The 14440-nt window shown below is 40.1% G+C and overlaps 1 protein-coding gene across 1 annotated transcript in view; it reads right to left on the reverse strand.

The window, feature by feature from the left end:
• PPP1R14C (protein phosphatase 1 regulatory inhibitor subunit 14C) overlaps window positions 1-14440 on the reverse strand; it is a 55092-nt gene that overhangs the window by 3451 nt on the left and 37201 nt on the right. The window contains exons 2-3 of the mRNA XM_030499719.1: window positions 9554-9637; window positions 8181-8213 (exon numbers count right to left, since the gene is read on the reverse strand). Of these exons, the coding sequence (XP_030355579.1) occupies window positions 8181-8213; window positions 9554-9637 (117 nt within the window). The remainder of the gene's footprint in view (window positions 1-8180; window positions 8214-9553; window positions 9638-14440) is intronic.

The following is a 14440-nucleotide window of genomic DNA, read 5'->3' on the forward strand; positions in this document are numbered from 1 at the left end:
AAGCCATAAATAATCTCCACCACCTTCATTCACCACCAAGGCGGCTACAAGACACTACAACTGGGAACTATCCAACTGCTTCACAGAAGTCGAAAGTAAGAGCCCTACAGGAAGGGACATGTGCAGAGTGGGCAGGGAAATCCATTGTATTCTGACTGTATCCATTTGGGATACCCCTGTTTGAGAGGCACCTCTGCCACTTCTCTGTCAATTTTACCGCACAACTCTTCTGAGTTTGGAGCAAGTTTCCCTTGGATAGGAAACACAGCCAGGGTCAGTTGCTTTTCAATATGACATTACAAGAAGGGAGGGGAGTTCCCCTAATACTCTGAAGTGGTACCACAAGCACCTTCTTTTGCAAAAGAAGGTATTTGATTGAATTTTTCAAGCAAGTTTCAGATCACCCAGAAACTTCTTAGTGCTGCCAAAATAAACTAAACTGTAGGGCAATCCCCTAAGCAGCTCTGAGGTAATTGAGGCTATTCTTAATGAAGGGGAAGGGAGCTGCATTCACTTGAAGAACATATAATAATTGAAAATGCTTTACCCCTCAGGAACTATTTTTCTTGAAATAAGGGTCTGCGATAAAACCCAACAAGAGCATTTTTTATATGGCAGACATTTTACATAACCCAATAGGGCTGTTGTGCACATCCCACAGGTGTGCAAACCACAGCATTCGTTCAGTACATTCCTGGTTTAGGTATCATTTTGCATCTGACACTTGTATGGAGCTGGCTGTCATCAACACAGTTGTGCTCCAGTGCTTGTGCCTTTCTTGTTTTGAATCTCCCCATCAAGAAAAGGCAGCATTCTAGAAGAGATGCATATTTTCCTTCTTGGAGGCAGGAAAGGAGACTTCACAGTATTTCAATAAGCCTTCCCTTTATAACTAACCAACTCATCTTTATGACAGTAATACACATTCATTTTCTTTAAACATCACTCAAAAACTGGGGTTTTATTCCTCGTGGACATTTGAGTCACGGCTTAATAGAAGGCCTAATATCCACATCTATCTCAACCTCATACACAAAAATCATTTTACACAGCATTTCATTGAAATCCACTCTAGGAGATATGCTGAAGCTTAGCATCATGCATTTGAACGCTGGTCATGTACCAATCTATGTACCAATCTATGACAAAAATAGTTCTGTAACACAGGTTGGATTATCTACTTATATATATTTATATAATACTTTGTTATTCACAGAGTTGGAAAACCTTAACAGTAATTCAGCTAAAGATTCAAGAACGTATGAATTATTCCTTGAGGGCTACAGCCAGAAATACACAGGCCACATCTACTTTTAATAGAAGAAAAATCTTGTATCAGCACTCTGGGGCTTGGAAAATGAGGAGGAGGGAAAAAACAAAAAAACCCAGAACAACAAAAATCACACCACCAAAAAAAATAACCACAAAAATATCCACAAACTCAGTTTAAATTTTTTACAGATTTTCTGTGAGACCAGCTTTACATACAGTTTTGTTGAAAGTACTGAGAATCCTATTAATTTATGACACAAAATCATTGTTTCTAGAAGACATCTTTCTAATTGTAAGGGCAAATTTAAATGAGGCAGAGACTAAATCTATAGTTCATCTGAACTCATCTATAATTGGCTGTAGGCACTTGTCTTCTCCAATGCTTTCCCTTGAATTAAAGACATTTGGTTCAGCAAAACCATTAATCTAATGCAGAATAAAAAAAAAAAAAAGTAAAGACAACAAAAGAACGTGAAATGATAATTCAGGAAAGGGGAGGAAATCACTTCACCTCTCTGCTTTGGAGGTGTGATTCATTGCTTTAATGAGGTCATTTGGTAGACAATGAATTCCAGGCTTCCTATTCAAAGTCTTCCAATTAATTCTGGACAATAATTAGACTTTGCCTCTCCAGATTTCTCTTCCACAAAGAATACACATGTTCTAGGACTAGTTCTTAAACCAAAATTTAGGGTTTCTAGTCCTCCTGCTTCACTGGAGCATAAAGTGAATCCTAAACCCGCTTTCCTCCACAGCTTTATTTCCCTGCAGCAAAGTAAAGAAAATCATTATTTCCTTGACTGTTTGCCCAAGGCTGTTTCCTGGAGAGAGCCTGATTAGTCGGATGTAAAAAGTAAAGTCAGCCAGGAGAGCAATCTCCATAGCTACTTGGGCAACAAACTGAACAAGAGCTCAAAAATGCCATCTGAATGGGAATTGGGGGGGGGGGGGGGGGAAAGGAAGAGGAGAAAGGGAAAAGGGAACCCTATTGCCAAACACTTTCACTTCCACACAGGCACAAACCTGAAGCTGATCAAATAGAAATAAGGGAACTAACAAGGCACACATTTGGGAGAATGAGGCCAGAAGCTGCCTTCTATTAGCAAGAACTGGTGCACCAGCATCTCTGTAGCCTCACTGAACAACCCTATCAGCACGGCCTCTCCAGTGAGGCCTCGGCACCACCAGTGCCCAGATGAGGACAATATGCATCAATTAAGCTTCTTAGTGAGCTAAAACAGTAAAAGGCACTGATTACATGCTACAAAGCTTAGCTATGGTCAAGGCTGGAGTTCAGCTATTCTCCAATTTGGCAGCACGTAAACAAGCCCACCTTACTCTTGTCAAATCACCATTTGCTTCTCTGTACTTATAATATTCATAGAATCATAGAAAGGTTTGGGTTGGAAGGGACAGTACAGCTCATCTAGTTCCAACCCGCTGCCATGGGCAGGGACACCTTCCACTAGACCAGGTTGCTCAAAGCCCTGTCCAGCCCGGTCTTGAACACTGCCAGGGAGGGAGCAGCCACAGCTTGTCTTGGCAACCTGTTCCAGTGTCTCACCACCCTCACAGTGAAGAATTTTTTCCTAATATCTAATCTAAATCTATCCTCTTTCAGGTATTTTTTGCTATAATATTGCTACAGGTATTTTAAGTTATATTCATGAGTACTTGCAGAAATGAAAACATGCAAGCTTAATTGCCTCCAACACTGTAGTACAATGTAGGGCAGATCTCAGCAGGCATATTAACAGTTTTAGTTCAGTGAATTCAGAGTGGTCAAATGGATGATCAAGAAATCATGTTTTTCTAAAAATATGTATGTTTCTTAACTTTTTCTCTACAAATTGTCCTATTTGATTTCAAGTAATATGGACATTTAATACAGTTACTGTGGCTTAATAATTTTCCACACATCAGCTAAGCTGCAATAAATGTCTATGAGCTCTTAGGCTCACAGAAATCTAAGTACTCTGCACTGAGGCTTTTGGACACATCGTTAGTTACTATTGCTTCAAATATGTACTTTTTAATCTAATCATAAGGCAGTGTGTTGCTGCCTTATGTTTATATTAAAAAAACCAAAACACAACAACAACAAAAAACCAACCAAAACCAAATAGTAACATTAACTTGAAATAATTCATAACATAGTAGGGCCAAAAAAATATATGATCCGTCAAAATTTTAGAGGTTCCATTTCAGAAGGGTTGAGCCTGTTATTCATGTCTATATATTAAATACACATATTATCTAAAGGCATAACCAAAATAGTCACAAGCCTGTTATTTGTTCCAACTAGGAGTTAAACTTGGGAAAGCATATAGTTAAATGCTCTCTACCTTTCTCAAAATTAAGTGTTACAAGCTGCTGAAATAGTCCAGCCACTGAAGTAACTGAGTAGTCAGTGACATAAATCTCTGCTCAAGTTCTCCAGAGAATATGCACAACAATTTAAGATTGTTTGTTTGGAAATCGTATTGAAAAAAAAATAATGTTATTAATTACGAGTTACCAGCAAACAACTTTCTTCAAGGATGCAATTTCGTCTACTTTTTCTCCCATTTTGCACTAAGTAAAGAATTATACTAACAAGATGGTCTGGATAGATTTAATCCTGCCTGAGTGGGAGAGATCTCCAGCCTATTTGCTTGAAGCTTTGTGTACTTTTATGAGGAAAGAAAGACACAAAGGAACTCCAAATCTAATTTATCTCCTTCTCATCAAATATTAGTTATGTGCAGACACTGTGTAGCTCAGCTGCATCTTTTAGAGTCAGTAAACACAAAAATTGCTCACTCTTTGGATTTCTCTCCCATAGTAGTTTAATAGGCTATTATTCATTTCTCCTGTGGTAACTTTGGCAGGCCCACTAGCAGAAGTTTTAATTCACATCAGACACTAATATTTCAGATTTTCTCCAAAGCCCAGTCCGTATGGGTGGTCTTGCTGTTACCAATGGCAGAGATACAATAACACAGATTTAGCCAGCTTTCTTCAAAGTATGTGTCTTGACAAAACCTCGTTGATTTCATGGCCACAACAACCGCCTTATTCTAAATAAAGAGTCTACTGTCAAGTATCAATACCCTATCATCAAGAGTACAGATTATATTTAAATTTCTTTGTTACATTCACTGCTAACATGAGACTTAAAATTCCCTATGACCTACATTAAGATTCTCCATCACTTAGAACCAAGGCAGAAACTTGACAAAGACCTGAGTGGGATTTTCCACAGGCAAAGCATGGCACTGAGTGTATCAATGGCAGCTCTGGCATATGGGTGATGCAGAAGGATGCTGCTGCTCCCTGCTCCTTTTCGACCACAAAAGTTCAGATCCAGGATTTTGTTATGGCACTAATTCTGCAGACAAAATACCCTTTAAGTTTGTGCACTCCTAAAATGAACTTGTCTCACATCAAGCCTTACCTTATGTCAAGACTACATGACATGTACCACTTTTGAACTAGGTATGACAGTTACAGAAGAGAGAAGGGGAAGCATAGAAAGTGAAAACTGTCTGAAGAATACTTCTAGCGCTGCTTAATTTTGCATGGTAGGAAGACCATCATCATATGCCAAATCACTGTCCATGTTTGAGATCCCAAAGCCTATGCCTCGAGTCAGGCACCTACTCAACTTCTCTTCAACAACTTAACCACACAGAGCAAGGAGATTGTGGCTGCAGTAAAAGGATGTCAGATATAAATACAAGTCACATATTGCAGTGATTAACACCAATAAAAACACTGGGTTTGCATGGCTTTTGTTTGGGGTTTGGAATTTTTTTGGGGGTGGTTGTTTTGGGGATAGTTTGGTGAGTTTTTTTCAATTACTATGTTTGTAGAAACAGCCAAGTTGGCAACTGTGCCCAGAAATTATTTTTAGTTTCTGGAACACTTTACAAAACTGACTGTTAATGACTGAACGATGCATCAGTTGCATTGCATATAAATCTTGATTAGCAAATCAACGTTTTAATTTAAGAATCATTAATGTAAACTCAAACAGCACCCAAAAAACATACTGACTGTGTGTGCTTGCCTGATTAACCTTTAGTTGCCTTGTTTGGGTAAACTACATGACCCTTTACCTTAAGATTCCCACATTAAGCATATTTCCATACAAATTGAAACAACAGCCATAACTGCTACCTTAAAAGAAAAATGCTGTTAACATTTTAGAGCACATTTAACAGCCTATCTTCCCTTAGAAGAAAGACTTCGTAGCACTTCCTCATACATTACTGTCAGCTATCATCTTTGGCCAGTTTATCAGAGGATGAGAATTCCTTCTACCTTTCATGTGACCTGGATAACTCTGCTTCGTCTGATGAAAAGTCAATCCAGAATACATGCAAAAATCCCTCAGTCCTTCCTTAACTTTTAGTCTAAGTGGAAGACAGTAAGCAAAACTTATTTACAATATACATTAGGGTTTGTAGGGGTTTGTTTGGGGGTTGGTTTGGGTTTTTGTTGGGTTTTGGGTTTGTTTGGTTTTGTTTTGCTCTGTTTTGTGTTTTTGTTTGTTTGTTTGCTTTTAAACAGATAAGGCCAGAGCTTCAAGTTATTAAGCTTTCTACCTGCTGTACTATTTTTCCTTATGTTGCGAAGAGTGGAGATGACATATTACATTTTTCCCCAGTTAGGGATTACTGCCTTTTGCAAACTGTGTAACTCTCAATGCTAAAATCCCCAGTGCACTTGACTGATTGTATTTGATCGGTCAGGAGAAATTCCATCAGCTCGCATTCATCCTCCACAAATCTTCCACAAAGCCCTTCACAAACCAATTACCTCAATAGTTTTGAATGGTCTGAAAATATGAAAGGATTTCAGATTTTCCAGACAAGGTGCAGATCCTCATATAGCAAGCTTAAGCTAACTTCAAGGCTCTTCTTAGCCCACACAGGGCAGGTTAAAAATCACTATTCTTAAGTGGCCTAAGTTAGGAACCATGCAGTGTTACTGGGCTTATCATGATACAGACGAAGAAGAAAAGCTGCTGTTGTGAAAACAATTCTGGGAAATTATTCCCCTTTTGGCAACTATCCTCATAGAAGCGTGGATTAAATATTCTATTCAACTTGGCTATCTCAAAAGATTGTCAACAAGATGGATATTCTCCCAGGGAAAGGAGTTGCCTCCATCCCATCAGCAGAGGACTGAAGAGACAAGTCACAAGTTCAGTATTAAAATGTCACCTTGATCCAAGTGCCTCAGGGGCAGTGAAGTACACATGTCCAGGATGTTGTTTCCTGTGAACTGCCATGTCAACTTAGTTATCAGCACAGGACAGTATTTTCTTCAGTTCTATGACGAAGGAACCAGTTCTAGGACCAACAGAACACTCACTAACATCATTGAAGGAAGAAGGGTAATTATTTGATTCTCTGCTTTCCTCATCTGCCTTCAGATGAACACAGAGATAAGAGGCCAGCATACGAGTGACTGCTAAATTTTTGGCAACCCGTTCCTCCCACCCATTCATGACATCCACTTTCCTCTCAATGGCCTGACAAGAATGTCGCCAGGCTCCACATGCAGTATCAGTCTTCACACCTATCTTACGAAGAACAACTAAGTTCTTCGTAAGAAGAACTAATGGCACTTTCTGAGAGATGGCTGGAAGAAGCTGAAAGGGGTCATGTGTAGTGTCACATTACTACAGTGAGACATCTGAAGATTTGATTTTTTGGCTTTTCATCTCCACAATGAGAGATGTGTGTTATCAGCTATAAAGAAGCCAAGGTACAACATAGACCAAGATACACAAGTGTTACCATGCTAGTCTTTCTGGGTCAATTCCCGCTGTCAAAAAGTTAGTACCAGCAGCTGTAATAGCAATTCTGGAGAATTTTCCCAGTCTACCACAAAAAACAATAAAAAAGGAAAAGCCCTGGAGAAAGTCTCTGATAAACAGAGAGTGTCTATTTAACCATACCAGTGGTTCTTCCCGACAGCCTGACTACCCTAAGCCCCAGTAGCTTAAGTAGCTACAGCTGTAGATGTTACAGAGGAAGCAAGCTATGTCCAGCCTTGCTTCAAAAAATAAATGCCTAGCTTCTAGTCATGCAGAGCTGAAAGGTCCTTGACTAGGAAAATCCTGTAAGCCAACCACCCTAAATACTACACAAAAGCCACTGGTGGAACAGCAATGACTCTATAAATTAAACCAAGAAAACATCACACAACCTAGGGGTTGGTTTTGGCATTTTGTTTGTTTGTTTTTTCAAATGAGTCCAAGCTTTTCTTACAATATTTCCAACCCAAACCATTCTATAATTCTATGATTTACTCCTCCTAGTAAACACACATTAGTATATGAGAAGTAAGCTATAGTGGCACTGGACACATTAATGAATATTCAAGTTGAAAATGGAGCGCTCAAATCCTGTTAGTTCACATTATCCCACAACTGTATTCAAGTGCAATCACAAAAACAATTAGCTGAGCTGTATTACTACATAACAGTTCCCAGAACAAACAATTTTACCTTCAGAGATAAAATTAAATGGCTTCACATTGAAGAGCACACAGTCCATCTTTCAAGTTGCGGTTTCATGCAAATATAGTAGCATTTTAACCATCCAATGAGAATTGTATTTAGTACTCTTGTAACATGACAACTTTCAGCATGGTTAAATTCAAATCAAGGACATTACAGAAGACAACAGATACTTCAGCTGGAATGATCAGCAGTTCCTCCACAGGGCCCAATCCTATTCCTACTGTAGTAAAGTGACAAGAATAAACATTCCCAGGATATAAAACCCCAAGCCCACCAGTTCTCCATTAATATTCCCATATTTACTTTATCATCAGTGTAATAAAAAAGTTACTTCAGCTTGAACATAGCTACACTTCCCAAACATAAGTAGTATTTAAGAAAAGTCTTTTACCTCTGTTGGTTTGTAGCAATCTACAAGAGTTTCCTAGAAGCAAAACATGAAAGTGTTAGTTCCAATACAGAATAACAGTGAACATAAACAACTCTACAGTATGAAACCTGGCCAGGGAGTGGGAACATAAAAGCAGCAGGAACCAGGAATCACTGGATTATGACACTACTGAAAACCTAGCATTATAGCAAGTCACCTTTGTTCCCTAGGTGGATCAGAATAATTTGCAACATGAGAGAAATGATGGCTTCTTCCTCCAGGTTGGAAGTTGTAAGATTCCTCTCTCAAAGAAAACCAGACAAGAATCCAAGAACACTTTTGCCAGCAATACACATGTAAAAGGTAGCTTTCTGTGAGGGCACCACAGTCTTTGTAATGCAGAAATACTGACCTACAGACCTTTGCTAGGTTGTTAGCTAGGTCAGGCATTTCTAGCAGCCCAGCTGCAGCAGCTAGTTTAGGCAGAAGAAGCAAAGTTATTTATGAATGCCAAGTAAACAGAGTAGGGCTATGCCCCATGTCTCTGTGGCTGGGCAACGGGCACTGAGAAAAGGGTGCCAATAGGCACTGCAAATCAGACGTGGTGCATCTAAGCTCCCAGAAGTGAGCTGAGGGCAAGCCACTGACAGGTTTCCTTCCTTCAGTGCATCTGAAAAGATTATAAACAGAGACCCTCATATTTGTTTTCTATCTTGAATTAGATATATGTATCTCTACTAAGACAATGATGTTTCCTCCCTCATTCTTCCATTCATAAACTTTTACTTCAAGCAGTATTCAGAGAATTAGAGAGTTGGTTTGAATGGTTTAATTTCAGCGGACAGCTACTGAATTTCTCTACCCTGTGTCTGACCACCTTATCCATTCCTCAAGCTTTTAGGCAAGTTACCCCAAAATAACTCAATGGGCTCCAAATCCTAGCTGGTATAGATAGAGAAACAATTTCCACTATCCTAAGGACAAGGGTTTCTGGTCTGTATATGCATGCATGTATATTTCTGCTGCTCCAGTGAATCACAGAAACTATGTGGTCATCATAAGTGGCACTCAGCCACATAGTTTTTCTATGTGACTGTTCTTTATTTTATACACTTCTAAAAAGTTGAATGAGTCTAATCTGTCTCAGCATATCTCCCTATATTACTGGATTCTTTGAACTCTTATTTACTCCTGTTAACACCTACCTTCCAGAACATTTTTATCCTGAAGGATTTTGATTATCGTTGTACAGTCCAGTAGATTATGCTAAACTCAGACCTAGGAATCTCTCAGTTCTAATTCTATGCTTACAGTGGATTCAATCAAACACAAGATATGGACCCAGATGCCTTAATTCAGCAACATTCCGATTTAAAATTAGAAAATAATATTACCTGTAATTTGAGAGCTCTCTCCTCTTCATTGGCTGCATCAAGAAGGTCATCAATGTCAATTTCTACATCTGGCATCTCTTCTTCCTGAAAAGCAAAGATTCCCACTTAGTCCACAGAGATATATCCTTTAACTAACTTCAAAAGCAGCCTAGTGATAGCACATATAAGCCCATCTGCCTGCAGCCAGGCAAGAAGTAAATCAGTAAGGGATGGTGGCTTGATTCCTTGCTCCAGTGCCAGCAGAAGACCAAGCCCTGGCCACACAGGAGGTGACGGCTCTTAAGCAACCCTTCCCTCACAGCCAGGAGTTCTGTTACTAATCCATGCCCAGCAGCACAAGTCATGCTATTCTCACATTACTGGGCAAGAGGATGAAGAAGAGGTAAGCGAAGAAGGAGGAGATAAAAGCTGCAGCAACCCACAAACTTGCTTTGAAATCATTCTTGATTGGACTGCTTATTTTGTTACACTATGGAAGATCTCCCTTGCTTAAAGTTGGCTTACAAAGATGACATACATCTTTGTAAACCACATACATCCCCTAGAAGCGCTCAGACTTTCAGTGAAGCACAAAATCTAAGGCGTAGAGTATTTCAGATAGTTGGGGTTTTTTTAATCTCCACTACCCATATATTTCTGCCTCTGTGTCACCGCCACATCAGACATGTTGTTCGCTGAGTTAGAGCAGCAGTCCGCATATTTTGAAGGATCCCTGAGGTCTGGAATCCCAGTAAGAACTCATCATCCACAGATATCACTGTCTATTGCACTTACAGCCTGCTTGCCATTTTTTTGCATTTTTACAACATAAAATGCACTTCAAAATGGTAAAGGCAGCACCTCACTATGCATACAAAACACTCTGGTCTCCCACTAGCCTCTCCCCTACCCACACAGAGTCCCACCCTCACAGTGGCCTCAGTGCCACAGACACACGGCTCCTCTGCTTCTCCTGCTCCACCCAAGCCAATGCATGGGCACTGTGAGTCTGTCCTCTCTCACAAGCACACTGCCATCGATCAGCTCACTGGCACTGCATCACCTTAGCACCTCCTGAATGAAAACAGGGACCTGAAAAGGGGAGGCTGGATTTGAGAGTCAGGATGAGGCAACAAGACCATTATCCCCAGCAGCAGCTGTCTAATTGTACCCCAACAACATTTTTCAAGATCCTTTAAAGAAGCATTTGGTCAAAAATGCGATGGGCCCAGCGATCTGCAAAAGTTTCAGCAATTGTGAAGTAATTTAACATCTCCAATAGCAACTGCCACAGGTAACACCAAAACTACTTTTCTAATGGATAAAAGAAGAGTTCAAACATCAGCAATGAAGGTAACCAATTAGCTCGAGTTAATCTAACAAAAGTAATGAAGTGCCAAACAAATACCTATATCAGAAACTCCAGCTAAAATTCCAACTGTTCAGCATTTATTTGGGTATGAGGAGAAAGGACAGAAGTTGGATGATTAAGTTCCCCATTCCCCACCTCTGAAGGGAAGTGTAGAGGAACATGATAGCGCAGCTATGCAGGCTAATGAATAGAAGTACACAAAGCACATCCCTCGCCCAATTAGCAGGTTCACTCTTTTTCAGTGTGCATTTTAGGCAGAAAGGAAATGTGGGCATTTGCTGAGATGAATCATAAAAATACTAGCTACTGTAACACAATCTGGCAATAAGGGAGTTTCTAACCTAATGCTATAGGCTCATCAGCAATTTAAGCACGAGGGAAGAGTAGAGAAGTCTTCCACAGAATGTAAAGATATCCAGTAAAAGCCATCAGATTGGAAAGGATAAAGATTAATCCCTAGCAGTGGTACACTTAGCTTACTACCCCAACGCTACTAATTAGCGTATCACACTAAGAACCAGAAATTCCTCAAATAAGACCGTAAACCTCCTGAACATTTTATCTAAGCAGCTCATTATAAATACTGTTGAGATAGGGTGCCTGGAGTTACCACCATTAATACTGGAAATGTATGAAAATACACATCCACGGACCTGCATCCAGGTGCTTGGAAGTGCTGTTCTGCACATTGAATATTTTGTCAAGATACACGTCTTGAATTCTTGCCTGTCAGAACGGCATTCTGGCAAACTGAAATGATGTTGAAAGGCAACAGTGGGGGGGAATTCCCTAGAAGGTATATAATGCTTTTTCGTGATCACGCTTCATTGAAGCTGAGCGCTCCTGAAAGGTTAGTTTTACTCTGATTGGTACGAGTCATGTGGGAAAAATTCTTGCTTCTATCCCTCCTCATTCTTACTTCCTTCATGTCAACTTTCTCTTACACCTCCAAGGTTCACACTGTCATTAGTCCAGAGGGCAACTATGGCAGTAATTCATTGAAGCTTTGGTATAAGAGGTAACATACCTCCTCTACTTCAAGGAAAGCCACAACAAACAATAAGTTAGGAATACTTCAGAAACAAGGGAGCTTGCTGTGTCTGACATACTGGCCTTTAATTCAGTTACATTTTCTGCAAAAGATCATGTGTATCTTCACCACTTCACAGCAGATTTGAACTCTGATACACAACACAAATGTAGGGGTGGAAGCCCAGAAAGGTAACACTTGCTCTTATTTTTGGCTGAATGAGCAAACATAATCAAAGCATTTTTCCCCATCTGAACTATTATGCCTGCATGATCTCAAGAGTTTTATGTTAGGCATGAAAAACATGTGCTTAGGTCAGGAGCCTGACCACTCCACAACAGCTGTAATGAGAGAGGGAAGGAAGAAAAGAGTCATGTCTTCTGTTTGTCTCATTTTATTGGCAAGGTAAGTGTGGCTGATCCTACTACAATTGAGCAGCTAGATCCACATTAGGCTGGAGCAAGCCTGAAAGGGGCTGTGCATAGCAGAAAGGTCATATTTTAAGGGTGTTAACGCCATTAGGCTGTGCAGGGAAACCAAAGCACTGCCATGTTCTGATCCAGTGAGAGAAAGACAAGGTGTTGCAAATAGCAGACGGTGAGGGGGAAGCATGCTGACAGGCAGCAGTCCCCAAAAAAGCTAAAACAGAAGAGGTCTAGAGGTTGCGAGTGCAAACACCCATCAATTGAAAAAGGGGAAGAGAGGATGGACACTCTCTTTCTAAGCACCCTCTCCACTTTGCATTAACAATATAGGCAAGACATGAGCTGTTTTCCGCTTGAGTATTCAGAAGTCCAAGAATACCATCAACGTTAGCTTCCGTGCTATTTAATGCAACTTAAACTCAATCTTGCATTGGAAGACAGCCCTGTGGTTATTGAAGTTGCATGAATTCTTTGCAGGCTACTGGCAAAAGGCCTTGGGGCACAGACATGCATTAAGTAATAAATAGCTGTAGCAAGTTTAAGACACTACAACCTCTCCAACTGTTTTCTACTTAGCCTTTGGCACAGGTGATCACAGCCTCAGCAGCAAATGGAACAGTAACAGGTGAGCATCCCTTAATGAAACCAGGGACAAGCCTCTGAAGCCACCTTCCACAGCAGCTTAAGCCAAAGGGCTGGATTTTGCAGGGGCAGCTGAAGAACACTTGCACACCCTAGTCTGTTGACCCTGAGGATAGCACCTCCAGCATAGCAAGAGCAGATCTGACATTGTTACAAGTATTTACCAATTAAACATTTATCTGAGGCTTTAAAATTTAAAGGGTGATAGTTGAGCTATGGATAGCTTGCCACTATAAACCCAACTTTCAAATTAGCCTGCTACCCCTCATCCTTACTGCCCATTCACTGTGCATCATCTTACGGCGCTGAGAAATAATGAAATAGGTTTGGTTGGGGTTTACTTTAAAGTCTGGGAGAGAAAGAAGTTAAAGCCATCATTTGTATAGTGAGTTTAGAAACAACCTGAAAGGACAGAAAGAGAAAGATGAAGAAAAAGGAAAGAAAGGACCATACATTTCAGAGGTATGAAAGTTTAAGACCATATGAATTGGGGATTTCTGTCAAAGTCCTGGAAGATGGCCAAAACAAACTAGAAAATAGGACCAGTTCTTCTGGAAGTATCAACATATAAAAAGATTTCTTTTTAAAAATAAGAGACACCTGCTGGACATCTAATACAGTCAGCTCCAAACAAGTTCATCTGCAGATACGGCTGGCACTGCCCCAATGCAAGATAATGGTTTAAGTCTCAAGATGATATAGAAAAGTGCCATAAATTACCAGGACTAGAAGTCGTTTGGTTGCATATGTAACCTGGTGGGATTATGAATGGATTGCACTTAGTACAGGTAAAAGAATACTACCAAGTAGTCATTTGTATGAACACGAAGGAAAGACCCATGTGTCCCTCATTTCAAAATATTCTGTTGATTTGGGGGACTTATGAGTCAGGGTAAAAGTAGACAAAAATAAGAAAAAAAGAACAGTTTAAGTGATCAAAACTTATGAATTCAGAATCAAAGAAAGCTCTTTCTGACATAAAGCTAAGCCTAATTAAGTGGAGAGTCAAAATACAACAGTTAAAATAAAGCTGCTGGTAACACAAAAAAGCTGCTAGTGTCTATTGATTGGTATGAGGAGCAACAGATTAGGAAATATGTTGAAGAGAGCAAGAAGAGACTCAGAAGCGCCAGGGTTGGGGACACTTATAGTAGGAATAAGAATCCTCAGTGGTACAACCCAATTACTAAATGACAGTATGTTTTCTCCAATTCTCAAATATTAACAGCAGTAATGCCATAGCAGTCATGACGATCCAATGTTAAACACAATCATAGAATAGTTAGGACTGGAAAGGACTTTAAGATCATACAGTTTCAACCCCCCTGCCATGGGCACGGACACCTCGCACTAAACCATGTGGCCCAAGGCTCTGTCCAACCTGGCCTTGAACACCACCAGGGATGGAGCATCCACAACTTCCTTGGGCAACCCATTCC

The sequence above is a fragment of the Strigops habroptila genome, chromosome 10 (assembly GCF_004027225.2).
Source record: "Strigops habroptila isolate Jane chromosome 10, bStrHab1.2.pri, whole genome shotgun sequence".
Lineage (NCBI taxonomy): Eukaryota > Metazoa > Chordata > Aves > Psittaciformes > Psittacidae > Strigops > Strigops habroptila.